This window comes from Crinia signifera, chromosome 2 (genome assembly GCF_055691185.1).
Source record: "Crinia signifera chromosome 2, ASM5569118v1, whole genome shotgun sequence".
Taxonomy (NCBI): Eukaryota; Metazoa; Chordata; class Amphibia; order Anura; family Myobatrachidae; genus Crinia; species Crinia signifera.
This window is the reverse complement of record NC_139218.1, coordinates 194,286,013-194,309,786: the sequence shown is the minus strand read 5'-3', so window position 1 is coordinate 194,309,786 and position 23,774 is coordinate 194,286,013. Positions and strand designations below refer to the sequence as shown.

At 42.9% G+C, this 23,774-nt stretch overlaps 1 protein-coding gene across 3 annotated transcripts in view; it reads left to right on the top strand.

Moving 5' to 3' along the window:
• Positions 1–23,774, top strand: part of ZMYM4 (zinc finger MYM-type containing 4) — a 119,912-nt gene that overhangs the window by 81,071 nt on the left and 15,067 nt on the right. For all 3 annotated transcript variants that reach the window (XM_083173487.1, XM_083173488.1, XM_083173486.1), the window contains exons 9-18: positions 1,432–1,582; positions 3,084–3,199; positions 4,770–5,066; positions 5,992–6,142; positions 14,248–14,420; positions 16,948–17,098; positions 18,921–18,950; positions 19,530–19,676; positions 20,027–20,064; positions 20,154–20,298. In XM_083173487.1, coding sequence (XP_083029613.1) covers positions 1,432–1,582; positions 3,084–3,199; positions 4,770–5,066; positions 5,992–6,142; positions 14,248–14,420; positions 16,948–17,098; positions 18,921–18,950; positions 19,530–19,676; positions 20,027–20,064; positions 20,154–20,298 — 1,399 coding nt within the window. The remainder of the gene's footprint in view (positions 1–1,431; positions 1,583–3,083; positions 3,200–4,769; positions 5,067–5,991; positions 6,143–14,247; positions 14,421–16,947; positions 17,099–18,920; positions 18,951–19,529; positions 19,677–20,026; positions 20,065–20,153; positions 20,299–23,774) is intronic.

Here is a 23,774-nt window from a genome sequence, read left to right as displayed (position 1 = left end):
ACAGGCTGGGTTTTTAAAACCGTTCAGGGCTGATTGGCTGGTGCATTATCACTGGCCACTTTATCACATCACCACGCTCTATAAATTTGCCTCTTGCTTCTGGTTGCCTCAGTTTGTTACTCCCTTGTATATAGGGAAGCCAATGCCGGGGCATTTTTTCAATCCCGGGATTCGGGATTGAAAAATGCTCAATCCCGGGATTGGCTTTCCTAATAAAAAGACACCCTAGCTGCCCCACATTTACCTTCATTTGAGGGTGCAGCAGGGTTGCCAGGAGCCCGGTTGCTGGGTGGGGGGGACGGGTTGTCCATGGTGCGGGCTGGCATGCTGGCTTGCTGGGCGGGTTCATAGCTGGCTGGGCGGGCGAGTGGGCTTGCTGGGCGGGTTCATAGCTGGCTGGGCGGGCGGCGCGGCATCACATTGCCGGGCGCGACCTCTGCCTGCGCAGCGTGACCTCTGATCTCGTCACGCTGTGCAGTACTGCCGGAAGAAGTCGGGCAGCGTCTGAGCGATGCTCAGACGCTACCCGGCATTAGACTGCGCGCATGCGCAATCTAATCCCGAAATCCCGGGATTGGAAACTCCAATCCCGGGATTGAAATCCCGGCGTTTTGGGGGCCAAATCCCGGGATCCCGCCGATCCTGATCCCGGGATTGGCCACCCTACTTGTATAGTATACCCCATGAAGATGCAATAGAAAATTTGATTTGTATTATTATTGCTTTTTTTTTTATCAACAAAAGAAAGAAAATAACCCTTGTGCAGTGTTCCCCAAACTCTGCCATTATAGTCCAGGTTTTCAGGATATCCATGCTTGCATCCATATAGTTAAGTTATATTGACAGATGTGTTTTTTTAAGTTATGTTGTTCAATCCATTGAGCCGACATATCAGACACATTTTCTAGTGTGTATCCACTATGTCACTGACTATTCATGCTCCCATGGGTTGTCAACAACCTCTTTCTTCAGACCTATACGCAGAATGTCATCAGTGAGGGCAGCATGGCCCTCGCTCTGCAGCTGCCCAAGCTGGGCCTGTTCAGCATACTCATTGTACAGTGTACCCAGCTTAAGTTAAGTCTTTGCTGAAGCAGGAATATCTTTCAAAACCTTGAATTAAATAGTTTTAGAAACTCTACACTAGGGTTTATTTTTAATTTTTTGCCTCAGTGCGCCTTAGAATATCAGAATTGTTTTTACAGCATCATTAGCACAAAAGTTGCTTTTTGAGAAATGTAGAAAAAAAATTAAATAAAGTTAAATTAATTTTATATGTTATGCTTAGGTTCAGTTATGTGGTGAGAGAGTGTTTCCTTTCTTCTTGTCCACATATTTTACAAATTTTCCTTGGGACTGGATTTCTGGAACCACTGCGCGCTTGCCATTTTTTTCTTTCATTTTTACTTAACATTTTGTTTTTCCCAACAGAAATCTGCTAAGATCACTCCATGTGCTCTTTGCAAAACATTGCGTTCGTCAGCAGAAATGATTGAAAACACTAACAGTATAGGCCGTACCGAGTTGTACTGCTCCGTAAACTGTTTATCTGCCTACAGAGTACAGAGTGTCACGTCATCAGGTATGTTGAGCTATAAAAAAAATATATATATATATATAATTTTTTGAAAAGTTATTCATTCTTGTGTGTCTCCTTCCACACTGCACTCTTTTATCAAATTCTTATCATATGACGACAGTTTATTGTTATCATTGTCAGCCAGGAAGAATATTTAACATGCATGGAACAGTTAATGGGAAGAACCAAGGGGGGAAATCTATCAAAGCTTGGAGAGACATAAATTACCAACCAATTGGCTTCTAGTTATTTTACAGGATGTGCTCGAAAAATTACAAAAGCAAATTGTTTGGTTTTTTAGCTCTTTCAGCTTTACCTCTGTTGAGCTTTGACCTATTTCCCCCATTGTTGCATGCATGACAATGATAACCATACAGTAAGTTACTAGTGTTTATAGTTATGCAAGTTATTCTTATTGCAGCTCCTTACAATAAAGACAAGTAAGCCCTTATTGTGTGTTTTATATATTTTTATATATATATATATATATATATATATATATATATATATATATATATATATGGGGACAATGGATGAAGATACGGCGACTATTGCTCTGGAGTAGTCTATACTGAGTGTGCTGGTCCGAACTGTGCGGACCAGCACACTCAGTATAGACTACTCCAGAGCAATAGTCGCCGTATCTTCATCCATTGTCCCCACATTTTTCCTAAAGTAACTTACCATTACTTTTACGATTGAATGATTGGCTGACACCCCGTAATTAGAAGGGGGATACTGCCTGGGTTATCTGGTATCTGGACTGAGGTTTCTCACAGGTGGCGCCACACATCTTCTTGTTTTCACATATATATATATATATATATATATATATATATATATATATATATATATATATATATATATATATATATATATATATATAAAATATGTGTGTGTATATGTATATATATAGTTTGGTTAAATGTTTTTTTTTTTTGTCTACTTTAAAATGTATATAACAATGCTTTCTGTAATTGCTACAAACAGCAGTTAAGCAAGCAAATTGAAGTAGCACTCTGCATCCAGATACCGATACTTCCTGGTCATCAGAGCATGGAGCCTCTGTGGAAAAGTTGTCTTGCAGCAGCATAGTCTTCCAATCTGCTTTGGATGGAAACTTTGTCTTCCAATCTGCCCAGGAACAGCTTTGCAACACTCCCAAATATAGCAGTGTCCCCTAAGTGTACAAAAAAAAAGCATTTCTCTGATTTTGATTGGATGTTATTCCATGCTGTTCAGTCGCTATGTTTGTGAGCAGATCATGTGTGATTGCTTGTTTTATTCTATTATTTGGGCTTTGTTAATTGTCACCTGATCGGTTGAGAGAAGACCGAATGTATACATGCTTTTAGTTTTACATTGCTTGAAAATTGGCTCTAACTATGGGTCTAAATTCCCTTTTATACTTCATTTCCTTTAAGGGAACTATTCTTTTAATAGTCATTCTTATATGAGTTGTGTTAAACTATTTGCGTGCGCTCACTATATTTTCGTCTGACAGGCATACAGATTCAATGTAACAGCTGTAAAACTATGGCTGTGCCCCAGTATCATTTGGCAATGTCTGATGGAACCATCCGAAATTTCTGCAGTTACAATTGTGTAGTGTCCTTTCAGGTGAGACTAGATACTGAAAGTGATTAGCACTGTTTTCTCAGGAGGAGCTTGTATAGAAATAAAAATAACAACATTGTAATCTTTACAAAAGAATGTCTTTTTTTTTTTTTTTTTTTTTTTTTTACACTTGTGTTTGAGATCTCAATTATTTACCACAAATATTTATTTGAAAATGTTTTTGCAGTACTTGTGTAGTTTCACGGCGCCAGTCTGTATTTATTATTCCAGGCAGCTGTGTTTACTCTTTCTTTGAAAATTGGCAGCTTGCCAGAGTGCACGACCTGAGTCTGTGTTTATTTATACTGTGAAACTTGACAGCTTTCCAGACTCCTACACTGTACTAGGCTAGCGCGCGCTCACTCTGTGCTTAATCTGTGTAACTGTAGTAAGTTATGTTATATGTGAAATAGTGTTTTTTTGCGCTGGAGTAGCGTCCCAGTCACAAACAGCGCCTGTAGTCGCAAACAGTGTCTAGTTGGCCGCAATCAGAAGTTGAGTCCCAGTTGCGTCCCAGTCACAAACACACTATCCACACCACCCCCGAAGTGTGGCTAGCGGACACGGTACGCATCCGACCAACCTTTTCATACCCCCACTATCCACTTTGGCGTGGAGTTGTTTTTATATAGTGTGGCGAGCGCAGCGGATTACTTCACATGTATTCCGTGTCCCCTCACGGGGCTCGCTGCGCTCGTCACGCTTCAGGCTCGCTGCGCTCGCCACACTATATAAAATCAGCTCCACGCCGACATGGATAGTGGGGGTATGAAAAGGTCAGTCGGATGTGTACACACTTCGGGGTGGCGTGGATAGTGTGTTTGTGACTGGGATGCAACTGTCACTGGGACTCAACTTCTGACTGGCCATCTAGATGCTGTTTGCGACTACAGACACTGTTTGTGACTGGGACGCTACTCCAGCACAAAAGAATAGATGCTATTTCACCGATAACGTAGCTTAGTACAGTTACACAGAGTAAGCACAGAGTGAGCGCGCGCTAGCCTAGTAGAGTGTAGGACTCTGGAAAGCTGCTAAGTTTAAAAGAAAAAGTAAACACAGACTCTGTCAAACTGTCAATTTTTAAAGAAAGAGTTAACACAGCTGCCTGAAACAGTAAACACAGACTCGCGCCATGAAACGACACAAGTACCATTTTTGCTTTTATATTAGGCCCAAATATTCGTTATCAAACCTTTTCAAAAGTGTCTTCACACAAGACATGTAAAAGGTTTGTGGAAACTGTTTGCATTATACCTGAGCCATTGGTGTACCTAGACATGTGCACTTAAACATGTACAAATTGCCCCAGAAGCTCCAATCAGCTGTTTTTCCAAATATACCGGGTTAGGAGTGTTTCCACTACCTCTCGACCTGGTAGCATCCTGGGTTTAACCCTGGTAATTACCTGGGTTGGATTGCAGGGGAATCCAAACCAGGTTATTTGACAAGAGAGCATTTCCATTAGCAGAATTAGGTTACCTGGTTATTTCTACTAGTGGAAAAGGGGTATTATTTAGTTTTTATTATAATCATAAGTATATTTTCGTCTTTATCCAATGCAAAACTACAGAACTTGTTCAACAAACCCACGGGCATGAATTCCTCTGTGGTCCCACTGTCCCAAGGCCAAGTGATTATGAATGTCAATGCAGCATCGGCAACTCAAGCTGGAAGCAGCACGCCATCTGTGGTCTCTGCCACATCAACCACCTCCACTTCAACAGTTAATACTTCAGCAGCTGTTGGTCTACAAAGGCTAGCTGCACAAACACAGCAGCAGAGCACCATTTCACGTCTAACTGTGAAGCTACGGTGCCAGCATTGCACCCGACTGTTTACCACCAAGCCAGATCTCTTGGATTATAAGGTAGCAAGCATAGTGCAATAAATTTTCTATATAAATGCAAGCTGGTACTGTAAGTCCAGTTATAAAAAAAAAAAAAAAAGGAAATACTTGCCACAGTGTTGTAATGTGTTAACAAGGAAATTGGGAAGGCCGTGTCTTGGGCTTTTAATGTTCACAACTAGATAAGCCACCTTTTCCATAACTATAAGTCTGGACTGTAATAGTAATCTTTAAATCTCTGGCCAAAAAATACCTTCTGGGATCTGTGAATAGGTCTGTGTATAGCGAGATTGTACTTTGGTCTGTACTGCAGTGTCCGAGTTCTTTTGACACCTACTATTTTCCTCCACTGGATTTTTAAGGCTCATACACACTGGGTAACTTTGAGCTGAAAGCAGCACAGTTTTGTAGTTTCAGCTCAAGTCGCCCAGTGTGAACGTGCCAGCGGTGAGCGCTGATGCATGCTCCAGCATCATCACTGGCCCCACCACTCATACCAGGAGATGAGTCATGGGGTGGACAGTTTTCCATAGTGTCCTGCTATGGAAATTCGTCCACCCCCAGGATAATCTCTAAAACAGGCGTATATCGTGCAGTGTGTATGCAATGAGCGATTTACAGCCTATTTATTTTCTCCACCATTGGTCTGCATGCATATTGGGCAAAATCGCCCAGTGTGTATGTACCTTTAGTGTGCAGTGCACTCGCATGCCTGAGTACTGGCATGTAGCAGAGTGAGTACTGCCAGCCCTCTCTTAGTTACTGAGGCTAATGCAATTCTTGCATATTGCTTGTATTTGCTCCCAGTACTACATTCTCCTATTTCCAGCAGCTGTATACAAATGGCAAATGCCAGTTGCATTCTTTTTCATGGAGATGAGTATAATACATTATTTGCATTATTTTATTGTTTGTTTGACTGATTTTGTTCCAATCTCATCTTCAGGGTAAAATGTACCAATTCTGTGGTAAAGCATGCTGCGATGAGTACAAAAAAATTAACATGGTTACAGCCATGTGCGAGTACTGCAAGATTGAAAAGACGATCAAGGAGGTTGTACGCTTCTCAGGAATTGAGAAGGTTTTCTGCAGTGAGGGTGAGTTCTGCAAAGTGCGGCTATTAACATGCCTTGTGTGAAAGTCCAAACTGACCGTTATATCCTATACTCCAAACATGGAAACATTTGCATTCCAAGTTGATTTAATTGGCAATAGAAGACACTTTTTCATTCACCCAAAGAAAAGCATAAAAATAATGAATAATTAGACTTTCCCTATTGCTACAGTATATCTAGGTGCGGGGTGTGACATCTCCAAAAAATCAGCATAAACAGAAAGCCCACAGCAGCACACGTGAGAAATTGAAAGCGTTAATAAATGGTAGTGTTAAGAAGACGGTGTGATTTATACAAATAGCGATGTGAAAGTAATAAATGTACTTTAAATATTTAAAGAAATAGTGTTAGAGAAAATATAAGTGGGAAATAGAATCAAATAGTGTCACCCTAGCTATTCCGCCACACCAGTCCAGTGACGCCGCACCCCAAACATATTATCCCAATGGGATAACTAGTATAGAGCCACATGATAATGGCTCTTAAGGCCCATACACTCTTGAAGATTTTCATTTCAAAAGACTTTCCCAAAATCTTTGATAGATATATCTGTCACAAAAGTAGTGCGTACACACTGAGCTATTTTCCTTAAAGAGCAAAAGATTTTCAGGAGGCGAAAGACTTTGCTGAAAATCTTTCATATAAAAGGCGATTTACATAATGGGCGGGGTTTGAATTACAAGGGTTGGAGCAGAAGCCCTTTTATTCAGTGCATTCCTGTTCTTGGGGCCTGATTCAGAAATGATTGCTGGGCTGCATATATTCAGAGCCCAGCAATCAGGTAAACTCCACCCCGCGCTGCCCTGACCGGGCAAAATCCCACCCATTTTGACGGCAAACATTTCATTTGCAGCTGTGCAAGTAGGGAGAAATCCATTCACTTACTCCAGCAATGTATACGTTACACCATAACAAAATATACATTGGGGGGGCAGTTGCGGCATTAACATATACATTTCTGGCCTGCGAAAAATTTAAGGCATGGCTTTGGGGGACAGGGGACTATGCACACTACAATGCCCATTACACATATACCACATACCATAATGCCCATTACACATTAGGCCACAAACCGTAATGCCCATTACACATATGCCACACCCGGTAATGCCCATTACATATAATGCCACAAAAGTGCTGCTTACCTACATGCTCATTGCTCATTACCTACATGCTAATTTCTCCTTCATACTTCATGGCAGCCATTACATTGGGTTTATCCCCCTCTCTCTCCCAATTAGACAGGTAGTTTTTGTCCCTCCCTAGGATCCAGCTCCTCCTCTTCCTTCTGCTATATAACTGAGCACCTCCCCTTAAACCATAGTCTTTTTCCTGTCTCCTCTATCTGTGAACAGGTAGTTAGGTTAGAGTCAGGGTGAAAAGTAAAAGACCTGGCAGCGAGGGGTGGCGGTGCCTTACCCTGTATATATGATCCGAAGCCGGAGGCATGGATCTGTGCTCACTGAAATGGGTTGGCGGAGCCTATAACCCAGAGAAAGTGGTAAAGTTGTAAGCAGTATGGCTGGGGACTCACCAGGAGCCTGAGTGCGGTGGCCATGGCGTGGACGGTGAGTCCGGAGCACTCAGGAGGCGGGCGCAGCGGCGTCCAGCGTGTCACGGATGCCTGGCGTCTGTTCCTGGTTGTTGGGGCAGCAGACGCCGGAGGGGAAGTGACGCGGGCTTCCGGCGCGCGGTCTGCGTTGCATAGGCAGACCGCGTGCGTTCCACAGACAAGAAGCAGCCAGCGCTTCCTTACTCGGCGTCCTGCGTGACTAGGGGCGCCGGGGAGGAAGTGACGCGTATGCGACGCGTCAGCACGCGGCCTGCGTTCCATTGCAGGTCGCTTGCGTTCCACAGCACGGAAGTGCTGGTATATATAGCGCCTGGCCGGTGTAACAGGCGCTGCTGCTTCTTCCTGCATGGTGTGCTGGTTGGAGTGGAACTTCAGCTGCAGTATGGAGGAAGCCTCTCCTAATGTGAATGTACCGCTGCCCAGGTAAGTCCTCAGTGAGGACTGGTTATTGCTCTTTTTATGCTGCTTGTAGTCAGTTAGTTAGTCTATCTTTTCTTCTATTTTAGTGTGTCTGTAGTTACCAAAAAGAAGACAGCCAAAAAGAGATTGGATAAGATTTGCCCAGAGTGTGACAAGTCGTTTATTGGAGAGGATGTATTATGCAAATATTGTCTTCAGAAGAAAGAAGCTGCTTCAGTGTCTAGCCAGATTTCAGAGCTTAGAGAGTGGATGGAGAAGAATTTTGTTTCTAAGAAATAATACACTAGCAATAAGAGGTCTAGGTCTCAGACCAGTTTGGATGTGGACGATGACGGTGGATCAGTAGGGGCCGGTTCTGATGACGGCACAGGTGGTTCTACGGCCGAGTCTGGAGAAGTGGTTGAAGACGAGCGTTTGTTTGATTTAGGTCTGGTGGAAGTGGTGTTGAAAAATCTATAGAAGACCTTGAATTATAAGCAGCCAGTTAAGACGGAGCTGGACACTCTATTTGAGGATAGATCAAGGAAAGGCAGGTGCTTTCCGGTCCACAAGGTTGTCAAGGATATATTGATAAAAGAGTGGAATAATGTGGACAAACGTGTCGGGTCCTTTAAGAGGGTTGACAAAATGTTTCCCTTAGAAGATGAGGACTTTTTGAAATGGAGCAATGTGCCCAAAATTGATGCATCCGTGTCTGAGGTTACTACCCGCACGACTATTCCATTAGAGGACGGTGCTTCTTTAAAGGACCCTATGGAAAAAAGGATGGAGAGTGCTTTGAAACGGTTGCACATATCAACCTCTGTGTCTATGAAGGCAGGCGTAGCCATAGCCTCTCTGTCTCGAGCATTACGCATATGGTGTGCGGCATTGCAGGATGATATGCAGGACAAAACCTCCCGAGATCATATGAGCAAGAGCCTGGCTCAGATACAAATGGCTATAGACTATGTCTGTGAGGCATCACTAGACATGTTGGATTTCTCAGCCAAGTCCCTGACTTCAGGGGTAGTGGCCAGGAGGGCGCTCTGGCTAAAGTCATGATCGGCGGATTCGCACTCTAAAAATAAGCTGGCTACACTTCCGTATGAGGGTGCTTTTCTCTTTGGGAGTAAGCTCGACCAAATGATTCAGAGGATGTCGGGGGGTAAATCGGTCAGGTTACCCCAGGATAGGAGGGGTAGATTTAATTCCTACTCTAACAGGCAGTCATTTAGACAGGCCAGGTCATACAGGCCAGGTAGGCCTTTTCGTGACAAGTACGCGTCAGGCACGTCACGGGCATTTTTTCGCCAATACATTAAAAAGAGAGGCGAAAGCTCTGGTGCAACTCAGAAGCAGTGACGCCAGAGGCGCCATAGAGCGAATCCCAGTAGCAGGAAGACTGCTGGAATTTGCTCACGTCTGGGAACAGAACGTCTCGGACAAATGGGTCCTAGAGATAGTATCTCAAGGATACCAGTTAGAATTTCTGTTAAAGCCAAAATGGGCAAAGTTTTTAAGTTCCAAACTTCCTTTATCGGAAACAGAAAAGGAGGTGTTGAAGTTAAGTGTGCAGGATCTGATCGACACAAAAGCAGTCGAAGAAGTTCCGTTAAAAGAAAGAGGACTGGGGTATTACTCCCGGCTATTTGTTATAAGCAAGGTCTCAGGCGGGTTCAGAACTATCCTCGACTTGAGGAGTCTGAACGATCGCCTAAGAAAAAAGAAGTTTCATATGGAAACAACCAAGTCTATCTTGATGGGAATCAGAAAGGACGATTATCTGGTAGCAATCGACCTGAAGGATGCGTACTTTCACATTCCCATCTTTCCGGGCGACAGAAAGTATCTCAGGTTCGCCATAAAAGAAAGACATTTCCAGTTTACATGCCTGCCATTCGGGCTAACTTCGTCACCTCGAGTCTTCACAAAGGTTCTGGTGGTGTTAATAGAAAGCTTAAGAAGACAAAAGGTGATGGTATGGGCATACCTAGACGACATCCTGATAGCAGCACAGTCCGAAGAAGAAAGTATACTAGCGAGAGACTATACCATTGAGTTTCTTCAAAGACACGGCTGGATGATCAACTGGGGAAAAAAGTCGTCTCATCCCGTCAAGAAAGATCCAGTTCTTAGGCATTCTAGTAGATACCATCTCCTTTCAAATAGCGCTCTCAGAGAGAAGATGTGAGAAAGTTCAACAACTAATTTCTCTTATTCACAGCGAGTCCCGCGTGCCCTTGAGAACGGCAATGAGTTTGCTGGGGATGATGGCCTCAGCAGTAGAGGTTACGCCGTGGGCCAGATGGAGAATGAGGCCACTGCAATGGTTTCTTCTGAGGTTCTCACGAGATCACACGCAATTAGATCAATTAATAAGGATTCCAAACGCAGTGAAGGACTCTCTGAATTGGTGGAGCTACGATCTGTTAAAAGAAAGAAGGTGGTCGTTGCAAAGTCCATCGTTTGTAGTGATAACTACAGATGCCAGCGCCTCCGGCTGGGGGGCGCATGGGATAGGAAGATAGTGCCAAGGGAGGTGGTCAATGCAAGAAAATAATTGGTCATCAAACCACAGAGAACTGAGAGCGGTGTGTCAGGCGATAAAATTCTTCGCAGACGAAATAAAGGGGTCACATGTGCGGATGTTTTCAAACAATGTCACGACAGTCTCTTACATCAACCGTCAAGGAGGCACAAGAAGTCGGGTGTTGTTGGAAGAAGTGGAGAACATAATGTCGTGGGCCGAAGTAAATCTCCTGTCTATTACGGCCTTGCACATTCCAGGAGAAGAGAATCAAGCTGCAGACTTCTTGAGTCGCAATACATTAATTCCAGGCAAATGGGAACTAAAGCTGTCCGTTTTCCAGCTCATAGTAGAAAACTTCGGCATGCCAGAGATCGATCTAATGGCGACATCGGTCAACAAAAAGGTTCCCCGGTTCTTCTCCCGGTACCCAGCACACGGGTCGTGCGGAGTCGACGCCCTGTCACAAGAGTGGGGCTATTCCCTAGCCTATGTGTTCCCGCCATTTTCTCTCATTCGCAGGGTGCTGTGGAAGATCAGGTCAGAGAAATGCCAGGTGTTGATAGTTCTACCATTTTGGGCCAGAAGGGCTTGGTTTCCGATGCTAGAGAGCATGGCGGTAGCAGGACCTCTGTTTCTGCCAGTATCATCAGACCTTCTGTCTCAGGGACCAATCAGATGCCAAAATCCTCAGAACTTGTCATTGACGGCATGGAAATTGAGAGGCAGCAATTGAGAGCGAAACATCTGTCCCCAGAAGTGATAGAAATACTTCTTCAGGCTAGGAAGAAGGTTTCAGCGGCCATCTATTACAGAGTCTGGAGGATATTTGCTAAGTGGGCTAAAGACAAATTTCAGTTTCCAAATGCAACCATGTCTCATGTTTTACAATTTCTGTGTGACGGTTTCAACAAGGGCCTAGCAGTGTCTACTCTCAAAGTGCACATTTCAGCATTAAGTGTATTGTTAGACCAAAGGCTGGCAGATCATACCTTAGTAAAAAAGATTCTGTCAGGCCATCAAGAGAATCCGGCCAAGGATTCGCTCTACGGTTCCTCAATGGGATCTTAACTTGGTGCTGAACGGGCTTATGGAGGCTCCATTTGAGCCGTTGGACAGGACAAGCCTTAAATTTTTGACATGGAAAGTGGCTTTCCTGGTAGCGATCACTTCAGCCAGAAGGGTTAGTGAGCTCCAGGCGCTGTGCATTCGAGACCAATATCTTAAAATCTTTCCTGACAAAGTTGTCTTGAAGACTAAAAATTCTTTTTTGCCAAAAGTGGTGTCATTTTTTCATTTAAATCAAGAAATCATATTACCTTGTTTTTTTCCCAATCCTTCAAATAAAAAGGAGGAGAATTTGCATTCATTAGATGTGGTCAGAGCCATAAAAATTTATTTGGACAGGTCTGCATCATACAGACAATCAGAGAATTTGTTCGTGATTCCGCAAGGTGCGAAGAAGGGATTCGTTCCAGCGAAACAAACAATTTCACGATGGCTTAAAGAAGTTATTTCCTTTACCTACAAGAAAGTAGGACATCCAGTCCCGGAGGGTATCAAGGCACACTCAACACGGGCAATGGCGGTTTCATGGGCGAGAGAGGCGAACGTATCAGCCAGCGAGATATGTCAAGCGGCTACTTGGAAATCTCTGCATACGTTTTCCAAGCATTATGCCCTGGATGTGGCAGAGGCACGTTTTGGAAGCGAAGTCCTAAGACAAGCGCTAGCTTGAGGTATTGTATATCCCGCCCTACTGCTTTGGTGCATCCCAATGTAATGGCTGCCATGAAGTATGAAGGAGAAAGCAAGGATTATACTCACGATAATACCTTTTCTTCGGAATACTTCATGGCAGCCTATATTTTTTAGCCCTCCCTGTTTCTGTTTTTTCCCTAGGATCGGGACGGAGACATTCAAAAGACTATGGTTTAAGGGGAGGTGCTCAGTTATATAGCAGAAGGAAGAGGAGGAGCTGGATCCTAGGGAGGGAAAAAACTACCTGTCTAATTGGGAGAGAGAGGGGGATAAACCCAAGGTAATGGCTGCCATGAAGTATTCCGAAGAAAAGGTATTATCGTGAGTATAATCCTTGCTTTCATGCACCAATAAATCATTGGTGGGCAGTGGTGCCATTAATATATACATTGCTGGCATGTGCCAGCTATGTTTATATTAACGGCAAATAAATAAATAATTGGTGGGAGTGGTGCCAGTAATATATACATTGCTGGCATGTGCCAGCAATGTATATATTGCTGGCAAATAAATAAATAATTGGTGGCAGTGGTGCCAGTAATATATACATTGCTGGCATGTGTCAGCAATTTATATATTACCAGAAAATAAAGAAATCATTGGTGGCAGTAGATGCTCCTTGTGTGGAGCACTGCGGAGAGAACACGGAGCAGGGGTCAGGGGGGGCAGGGCGTCCGACGGGCTGGGGAACTGAGTGGCGCATCAGTGTGACATATGCGCCAGAGCAGGGGGAGATAGCGGCGGAAGAGCGGCGCAGTTGTCCCGGCGGTGAGTATGTTCCAGCGCCGGGGAGCAGGGGGAGGGAGGGGGCGGTCAGTCGGGCTGAAAGTCTCTGATCTTTCAGCCTGGCTGCCGTACACACCTGGCGATGATGGCTCAAATATGAGCCATCATCGCCAGACGTGCTGGTAAAGCCAGCAGATGGCCCACTTTGCTAGCGATGATGCAGGAGCGCGCATCATCGCTAGTCGGGCATCGGTGGCATATACACACTTGCAGACTTTAAGCTGAAACTCGCTCAAAACGTCTGTTTTGAGCGAGTTTCAGCTTAAAGTCGGCAAGTGTGTATGGGCCATTACTTAAATACACCTAAACGAAGATCTGCCTACCTTGGAGCAACCCCATAATGCTCAATGTGGCATATCAGGATAAGCACCTCCTAATGATAGCTATTCAGGAAAATGCTGTCCTTTACCATTTCATATGCAGATAGAGCTGAAGTCACACACAGAATATAGGCATGATGCATATAAATATTTGGTAAGCTTTGCTTGTGAAAAGTGGCTAGATGTATGTGGACACCTTTGTAGAGAGGTGACTGCTTTGGGCCTTATGATGTTTATGATTCCCGTCACTCACTTATGTCTTCACGTGACCTGATATTAGTTTGTCTGTGAAAGACCTAATGAAACAAAAATGAACAGATGGGTTTCTGTTTTCACAAAGCAGACTGTAAGATCGTAATTTTATATTTACCTCGATATAGTATTGTACATACAGCTTTTCCAAAACTAGGTTGGAGCAGTAGGTACTGGAAATGGTTTTATAGAAACGTGTGAGGTGGCTTTTCATACACCATGGTAACAACATTCTTGGCTTGAATATGAATAGGATGTGCCTGTAGTATACACAGATTCTCAATGCCTGGGTGCTTTAAGGCAGCAGAGCATTCTGTAATTAAGTGCAGAAATTGTACCCATGAAAATTAGTCCTAAACATTGTTTTTGCAGTCCTTTTTTTATGGTTTTATTTGATAATGGGGTACATTTTGTAAAGTTATTAGATTAGAAATGGTTTACTTATTTTTGTATGCCTGTTCTGTAGGTTGCAAGCTGCTATACAAACACGACCTTTCAAAGAAATGGGGGAATTACTGTAAAATGTGTAGTTACTGCTGTCAGACATCTCCCAAGTTGGTGCGGAATCATTTTGGTGGGAAATTGGAGGAGTTCTGCGGGGAAGAGTGCATGTCCAAGTTCACAGTGTTGTTTTATCAGGTGAGGACACATACTAAGAAAAATGTCAGTGTTTTTAAATGTGATGTATTTTGCCATCGCATGTGTGTGAGAGAGATGATAGGGGGTTCGTATTCTAGAAAATGGGAAGAGAACTTCCATATTCCAAGTTAGCTGACAAAAGTGATGCTTAAATGCAGCCAGCATACACTTTTCAGTGGTATTGACATTCCATTCAGGCTTTAACAAGGAAAGCATGTGGATCATAATATACTTCCCACTATGTTATAAGATAAAACCCACATCCTAGAGCTGATGTCAAGCTAAAAAACTCAAGTGTAATGTTTGATAATCAATAGTCACTCTTTCCTTAGCCCTCTGCCAAAACAGAGTTTTAGTGCATTGTGGGGGTGTTGTAGTTATAAATAGATAATATGCGGGGTATGCAATGTTGGATCACGGCTGTCGATACCCGCCGACAGCCGTGATCCAAGGCCCGGTGACAGATGGGATTCAATGTCACGGCTGTCGATGGGCACAAAGGGGGCGTGGCTGCGAAAACGGCCGTGGATTGTCGATCTGCGGACCGGATCCACGTCCGTTATCGGCAGAACAGGCCCGACATCTTCTGAAGTCGGGCCCATTCTGCCGTCATCCCGCATCAATGCTGTCTTTAATGACAGCATTGAATAGGGAGCTGCCGCTGTTTCCCACGTCGGAAATAGCGGCGGCAGATTGCATATCCCCCACTATAGTGGGTATTCATTCACCGTATTTTGATTCACCTATCAGTATTCAATCACGGACGTTTTTGCAAAAAAATTATTTTAATTTTTTGTTTTTGTGTCTGTTTTCGCCCATGCCATTTCATTGGGTTTTTATTTTTTTAGTAAATGGGCATGGGTGTAAATGGACCCCCAAAAATGCGAAAACTGCCACAAATTCACTAAAACATGGGGATCGGTGGCAAATTCGCCAATCCACACGGTTTTCGATGTGCTGTTTTTTGCCCAAGTGAAAAATCAGCACAGTTGAAAATTCATGATTTTCTCCTGGCAAAAAAATTGGCACGGATTAATTACCCCCCTATGTGCACAACATCAGCATGTCATCTCCTTAAGTGTTGGACGTGCCCAAGAGTTATGACCAGCAGGTGTATTTTGAGGCCATGCCTCCTATTTAGGCTTAGAGCAACCTTGGCTTGAGACTATTGGAGAGCTTCAAGTAGCTTTCCCTACACCATAGAGAATCCTGGTAGAGTTAGTGAAGGATCAGATTTGGGACTCCTCCTTGGAGAAGTCATGACTACTGTGATCAATTCTAAAACCGTTTTCCCCTTCTCCTGCCCTATTTTAGGACCCAATGAATGAAGCATGGACAAATATTGTTGGTTTCCCACAGATTGCAATTAATCTATCTCCCTACTGAGGTTCTGGATAAATAGGGATCCCTGTGCAATAGCGCTCTTTTTATACCATTCTGATTTCAGATTGCTACATTAGAGAAAAAGCGCACAGGCGTCGTTGTTGGGAGAGATACGGCAGTCTCTTCCATAACCGCTCAATCTCAAACATGTTCGAATTAGTTCTTAGACAACAGGGCGGAAATGCACCAAGATCTAAAGACCCCATCCACTAGTGTGATTTTGGTCCTTTTTATCCCATTCTGAGGAATTGGATGAAAAAGTCCCAAATCTGATTCCGACCCAATGCGTGCTCCCGTGTGCACTGAATAAGAGATGGCGATTGGCACGGCTGCACCAAGAATCATCTAATCCCACAGCAGGGAATGGGATTGCATGCAAAAGGACTGCATATATATCTGATATAGGGCATGTGATCCTGCCGCCCTGGAAGGTGCAAGGTTTGAAAGTTATTGGCTTGGAAATCGCAGTAGTGGATGGGGACCTAAAGTGTTCTCTGTACCACCAACTAGTGTCAATTTGTAAAAAAAAAAAAAAAGTGTTTGTGTACTGCATCTTTTTCTCTCTCACACATGCACAAAGTAGCAGACTAGCTTTCAAAGTGTTAGCTTTGAGCAGATTTACTAGTGTGTATGTATAGGATAGTGTGCAAATATGTTAGCTTTACACAAGTCTATTTTGTGGAACTAGAAGTCCCAGGAAAACCGTTCTTTTCACAGTCCCTGTTCCCTTGTTATTTCATTAGCACTCAAGTCCGCTTTTTAGACCGTCTTCTCCTTTTACCGCCACACAGGCTCCTGACTCCTAATGTATCTATTTCTACAAAGATGAAAAGGAGCGCTCCATAGTGCATGTATCAATTAAAAAAAAAACTATTCTTCCAAAGGAGGCCTTACAAGCTATGGCACAGCACTCCTCTTCTTTTTGATCAGGAAAGCTGTATTGTTATGAACCAGAGGCATACAAAAGGATTTATTGGGAATAGCAGAATACTGCTGCTTCACCACTTGGAAATTTTGCAATTGTGTAACATGTTTGCTGAATGGGGGTGCACTCCATCCCATGCCAAAATTAAAAATGTGTTTAATATTATGTACCCTTGTTAAGACAGTCAATCTATATTTCACTGAACTTGTACTTTGTTAGATGGGGAAATGTGAAAGCTGCAAGCGACAAGGAAAGTTGAGTGAGTCCCTGAAGTGGAAGGGCGAGATGAAGCACTTCTGTAATCTGATGTGTGTGCTGGTGTTCTGCAGCCAACAGAGCGCAATAGATCCTCCTCCAGTCAACAATGCAGGTTTGTTTGCATGACGGCATCATATCTGGACAAACATATCTTTGGGGTTTTTGTTTTTTTTATATTACACTGTAATATAGTGGGTGTATGTCATCAGTCGCTAAAGGACAAAACCATTTTTTTTTAAATAAATATTATAAAAGAGTTTATTTCTGAAAGACCTCAAAGCAGCTCTATCTAGAGTCTAACAAATTGCATCCTGTAAATGTGTGTGAACGTATTTGCACTCAAATGTTCTCCAAGAAAATACTTCCCATTAACCAACCCTTCTATAAAATCCTGCAACTATGTGCAGTGCCTGAATTCACAACACGCTGAAGGCTATTTCAGCATCATATTATTATTATTATTATTATTAGAAACAAAATGTAAGCTGGCATGCACATGGGCATTGAAAGCATAGAAAATAAACTTGTGCTTTTATTTTCAACATTACACTAGTGTTCTTAAAGCTGTCCTGCTTACACTGCATACATCATGGAAATTGACATGATGTTATCACTTTATCGATATGTATAGACAGTGCAGTTGAGATTTTTTCTTTTTTGTCCTACAGTATCTTGGAGTAGGCACTGAATAAACTATTGGAGTTGTGTGACATCCACAGCCAATTAGAAATAAGTGCTTCAATTCCTATTGTTCCTCAGTTGACTCTGCTTTCACAGTCTACACCCACTGTGGCAGATGGTACCTCAGTGGATTCTGGGCTGTCCTTGCAGATGGATAGGCGTCTACGGCCTGGTCTTCAGAAAAGTTCATGGGGTCGTTTCTCATTTCTGACCCCACCCGGTCCATTTCCCCAGGGCTCCTCAGATTCCAGGCGCAGTTTGTTACCTTCTATTCCTTTGATCACTTTGCGAATGTGCTGGGTGAAAGTTTGCTCAAGTCAGACCGGTGTTTTAAGCTGCTTGCATATACTGGAAGCTTAAAACGTAGGTGTACATACCTGTATGTGGCAAGACCTTGATCTTTGTGGAGTTAATCTTATACCTTGTCAACTCCCTGTAACTAAACTATTCCCAAAAGAGTTTGTGTAACAAAGCAAGAGGCAAGTTAGGGTGAAGAGGGTGTTGTAGGAGAGAGTGTTTGTGTTGGGAATCATCAACAGTGATGCCTGAATCCTGCAAGTGAAAGGTTCAGTGATAGGAGCAAATATAAGGATGGAGAGTGGGTAGAGCTGTCTTTAGTCACTACTGGTGGAACGGTTGTGGTAAAGGGCTCAGACTGCCTACAAGAATTTTACATGGAAGAAAGCTTTGTCTAGTGTTTAATAACAAAATTGGTCTGTACTTGTTACCAAGAAGAGGGTCCTTTCCCAGCATTGGTATGACAGTAAGCTTGGCTCTGGTTGTATCTGGATGGAAATGGTCCCTTTTGGAGCAGTTAAACATTTTAGTTCTATGTCGAAGAAGGGTTTTCTTGGCTTGACTATTTAGTTTTTTCCATTAATTTACACAGCATCAACTTTTTTTCCCTTTAGCCCACAATTTACTTGAGCACATGCAGGGCTAGGGAGAGCCGTATTTGGCCTTAGCCCATCAGTTACTTTTCTGATTAATCGGAAGACAGGGTATGAATTGGTGTACGTGGAATTTGGGAACCACTATTGGTTGACATAGTCAAAAGGTCGACATGAGTTTTTCATGCAGTTTTTATTACTCAACTATCCACGTGGACATAGAGGGAGAATATAATAGGGTGCCAATTGTTGCAAGGCACCGTGCCCTTAGTATGGCGAGCGCAGCGGTGCACTTATACAGTGTCTATGTCAAGCAAATATTTAGGGTAAGTCATCCCATAAGAACTTTTCTTTCTCTTTCAGCCACCTGGGGGACGGACTCGTTACATGAAGGTAAGCACCCACCAACAGCAGGTATATTAGTTTAACAAGAGTACTTTGTTAGTTTAACTCCTTCCACTGCAAGACTGGGCACATTTTTAGAAGACTCCAATAATGCACGCTAGTTGACCATGCCTCTACTGTACATGATATCATGCAAAATTTTAGGATGCTTGTTTTCTCTAGTTTTTTGTTAATCCATGTTTTATTCAACAGAAATTAAATACTGTACAAGCATACAGTGTGTTTTTTAAAGTAGGGTTTCACAATGGCTTTCCTTTGATTAATTTCTGTGCATCCATGGCCCTTTTATAGAGAATATTTGACCATTCACATCAGTCCCGGCTCCAGTGGAGCTTAAAATCTATGTTCCCTACCACATGTTCTCACACACATTTAGTCTAGGGTTCATTTTTGTTGAGAGCCAAATAAATTACCAGTATATTTTTGGATTATGGGAGGAAACCTATGCAAGTATGGAAAGAATACACAAACTACACACAGTTATGGCCATGGTTGAACCCAAACCTATATAGTAAGTGCTATATATTGTGTTGTGGAATAGTTCAGCATAGTACTTTTTTGTTTCAGCATCCAATGTTCCTATGGTCCAAGCAGTACCAGCTTCTGCAGGCTCATCTGGAGCCAAGGAATCTACTCCAGTGATTGCCAATGTAGTGTCACTTGCAAGTGCCCCTGTAGCACAACCCACTGCAAACTCTACCAATGTTTTACAAGGTGAGATTATAGGTTTGACTTTACTGAACAGTCTGTTGTGTACTCAGTGCATATTTTTGTAATTAATAGCCTATAAAAAAACATAATAAAACAACAAAGTTAATTGTCCATTGCTATATAGAATGACTGCATAATTATGCCTGAATCCATTCTGCTGTTAAGTCCTTTCCACCATCATTATTGTATTGGATTGCCAGATTTCGTTTTAGGAATTACTGAATGTTCTTAATCGTTTTTACTTGCCAATCTAACTTTTACTCTTTACGAATTCGTATATCTACTTATCTCTAATATTTATTTTCTAAGGCTTCCGAACTGTATCACCTACTGTTTGCTTTATGTTTTTTTAGGTGCTGTACCAACAGTAACAGCAAAAATAATTGGGGATGTAAGTAATACCATATAATTGTATACTGTGGAGGTACCTAGGTTGTATATCTTGCACAATTGACTGTATACATTATTGCTCTGTTCCAGGCAAGTACCCAAACAGATGCACTGAAACTCCCATCCTCGCAGCCTCCACGACTCCTCAAAAATAAGGCCCTACTCTGCAAGCCAATTACACAAACCAAGGCCACCTCGTGCAAACCTCACACACAGCACAAGGAGTGCCAGACAGGTATAAAGGGACTTTACACCTTCGTTTTTGGGGTGAGGTGGAATGTCAAAAGTCTGCTATGATTTTATTTGTGTGACACAATTGGCTGCAAGAAAAGTGGTTTGGACAGTTGTATTGTGGTTCCTTTCAGCAACTTACCTTTACTGACCATTCCTGTTGCTCAACCACTGAATGTGGGTAAATAGTGCTTGCCAGTTGCAGATCAGTACAGGTTGCGTATGCCTTATCCAAAATGCTTGGGACCAGAAGAATTTGGGATAATGGATTATTCCGTATTTTGGAAAATTATTATATTTGAAGGAGGTATCTTGCATTTATGTTGTACAAAAACATGAAATGCACACAATTGTATTTCATGTGTGCTCGAAACAAGGTTTTGAAACCTGAAACAAAATCTGTGTACAATCCCAGACACTGAATTGAATGCCAGACAATCACAGTGCCAGCTACATGTTTTTTTTCCTCAGTAGTACAAGTTACAGATGTCCCCAGTAGGTTTTTAGCAAAAAAAAAAAGTCCATTTTGGAGACTATGGTTTTTGGAATAATTTGGATAATGGATATTTGGATAAGGGATACTCAATCTGTAGTTATGCTTTCACTGGTACCTGGAACTACTTACATTTGGTAAAAACTTTAACTCTGTCACCCAAATTAAATTCAGAAAACCTTGGGTGGATCCTGTAGTTACTGCTTTACCTGATGGGTATGCAGATACAGTATGTCTCCTAGGATTTATTGTAATCCAGGAGGTGCCAACACATACCTTTTTTACAGTACCATTGTTCTTGGGGCTGAGGATAAAGTATGGCAGAACAACAATAATTCCAGAAATTACCACTAGGTTAAATGATACCATATTTTATTGCATACATTTTAATTGAAAAAATCTATAATGCATTGTAATTTTTGTGGGTTAGTGTCGCGCTCTCTTAATTATTAATCAATATCTAGTGAATATACATATATATATGGGTGAAAATGGCTGTATACAGTAGAAATTGGGGAACTGGTTTCCTAGCACGGCGCCCATCTCGTTGATTGTATGCCTTAAGTTTAAAGGTGCCCACAGACGCATCAATTATCGAATGCGTTTTGTACTTTTTAAGCACAAATTGCATCTTATGTACAATTATTGGATGGTGTTTATGGGCTTGTGCGATGCGATGCGCGTTCCCCGGAGCCGATATTGTATGTCTAAAAAAGTACGTGCTGCACGTACTTTTTAGACTACATCTGAAATTTAACATTACAAACATGGGTTCATCACATGCATCCAAGTGCTCATCTCATAGCAAGCTGGAAGAAAAATTGTATAGAACCATTGTACAGTCAAAAACGCATAGCACAGTACAATTGTAGCATCTGTGGGCACCTTCAGGCACTTAAGGCATACAATCAACGCGATGGACCCGATTTTATGTCAATCACCAGCTAATTTGCCGGTGAAAGACAAAATCGCGTTGATGCGATGCGATCAACGCAATTTTCCCATAGGGAACTGTTAAATTATTTTTAAAGTGAAAATCAACGCGATCAACCCGATTTTACATAAGTGACAATGTTGCAGGTACAGAGGAAAAAATATTTGTCCAGATATGTGCGCAACAAAATCAATGTGCAGCTATTCACCAGTTCACCAGGTAGAAACACCTTAACTACCCAACATACAATAGCAAGAGACAAGGAGTGAATTGGAAGTAATAGCGCTCACAGATAACCATGCAATAAAGGTCATTTAAAACCTTATACTGATATACAAAACCAGTTTGGAACTTGACAAGGTTCACAGATGTATTGTTAGGAGTATATCAATCTCCAGATTCTCCCCTAGTACAAACATATGGGAGACATAATAGGAAGCAATATAGTGCAATTCAGTAAAATCAAGCAAATGTTTTAATTGAGTCAAATACACTCACAATAAAATGACTTGAACAACAGCATAGAAATGTGTCACCCAGGCAAAGCAGCATACAGATGGAATCGACGGAGTTGTCCCTCAGACTGGGTCCCTTGATCCGGAATACAAGGGGGGCTCAGTAAGGTCTCACCGCTCAGCAATACTCTGTCCACGGGTCCACAAGTCCACAAAAACATGCAATGACGCTTAAACTCGTTTTCGGAATAGTTCCTTCATCAGAAGCGTAATTTGCATGTCCCAACCAGGGCATATATATACCCCAGTGAAATACAACACATGTGTACAGCATTGCCGCTAATCGGCATACAGCGTCCGGTCTCCGAGTGAAATCCAAGATGGCGGTGCGTTCCAAAGCCCGGAAACACGGCACCGCATGCGTTCCAGATGGCGGAAGTTGTCATCTAGAGATGCTTTCAGACTTGGTTGGCATTTGGATGCGATTTGGTTGGCATGCGATGCGATCAACGCGATTTTTCCGACCCGATGGATACAATCAAAATCGGTGGCGCCGTGCTAGGAAACAAGTACCGAAATTGGTAATAGACTCAGTATGTTTGCAATTGTAATTTACTTCAAACAAGGATTCAATTAAAATGTACACAATTGGCCACAAAAAAGTGTCAATTGGTCATAAGCATAAGTTGGATAGTCTGTATGCTCAGTCCTAACTGCGCATCAAAGGTTGGTGATTCCTCCCTAGGATTGCGTAAACTTTAGGAACAGTTTGATAAGTTTGTGGTGAGCACTTGTATAATAGTCTCTTATAGTTATCTGAGTGCAGCGTGCCGCTGTCAGATAAGCTAGTGGATTCTTCGGGTACCCCTTTAACAGCCTGATGTCACTCCTAGGTTTTCGGAGTGTGCGGTAGGTGCAGTTTAGGGGGACCGGTGTCACTTCTGCTTGGTGCCCTGAGGCTGCGAGCGAGCAGTGAGGCAGGAGGGATCCCGGCAAAAGTAAGTGAGACGGCTACAAGGTCAGCCGTGATGCCGGTCCACTGAAACAAGTCCCTACTTCAGCCGCAGAGGGCAGCGGCAGATGTATACAGTGTCCCCCACGGCAACACGGCACCAAGCAGAAGTGACACCAGTCCCCCTAAACTGCACCTACCGCACACTCCTCCGAAAACCTAGGAGTGACATCAGGCTGTTAAAGGGGTACCCGAAGAATCCACTAGCTTATCTGACAGCGGCACGCCGCACTCAGATAACCCTAAGAGACTATTATCCAAGTGCTCTCACCAGAGACTTATCAGACTGTTCCTAAAGTTTACGCAATCCTAGGGAGGAATCACCAACCTTTTGATGCGCACAGTAAGGACTGCGCATACAGACTATCCAACTTAAGGAGCCCATAGACGCTCTGTTGCGTCCGGCTCCGTTTTGTACTATGCGATGCGCGCTCCCGCGCATCACATAGTACGGTACAAAAAGTATGTGCTGCACATACTTTTTGTACTAGGTACACATCGTATCGGATCGCAGTGCATGCACTAGGAATGCGCTCCGATACGATGTGTACTTTAAAAGTACAGAACGGACCGAATAAACGGACCG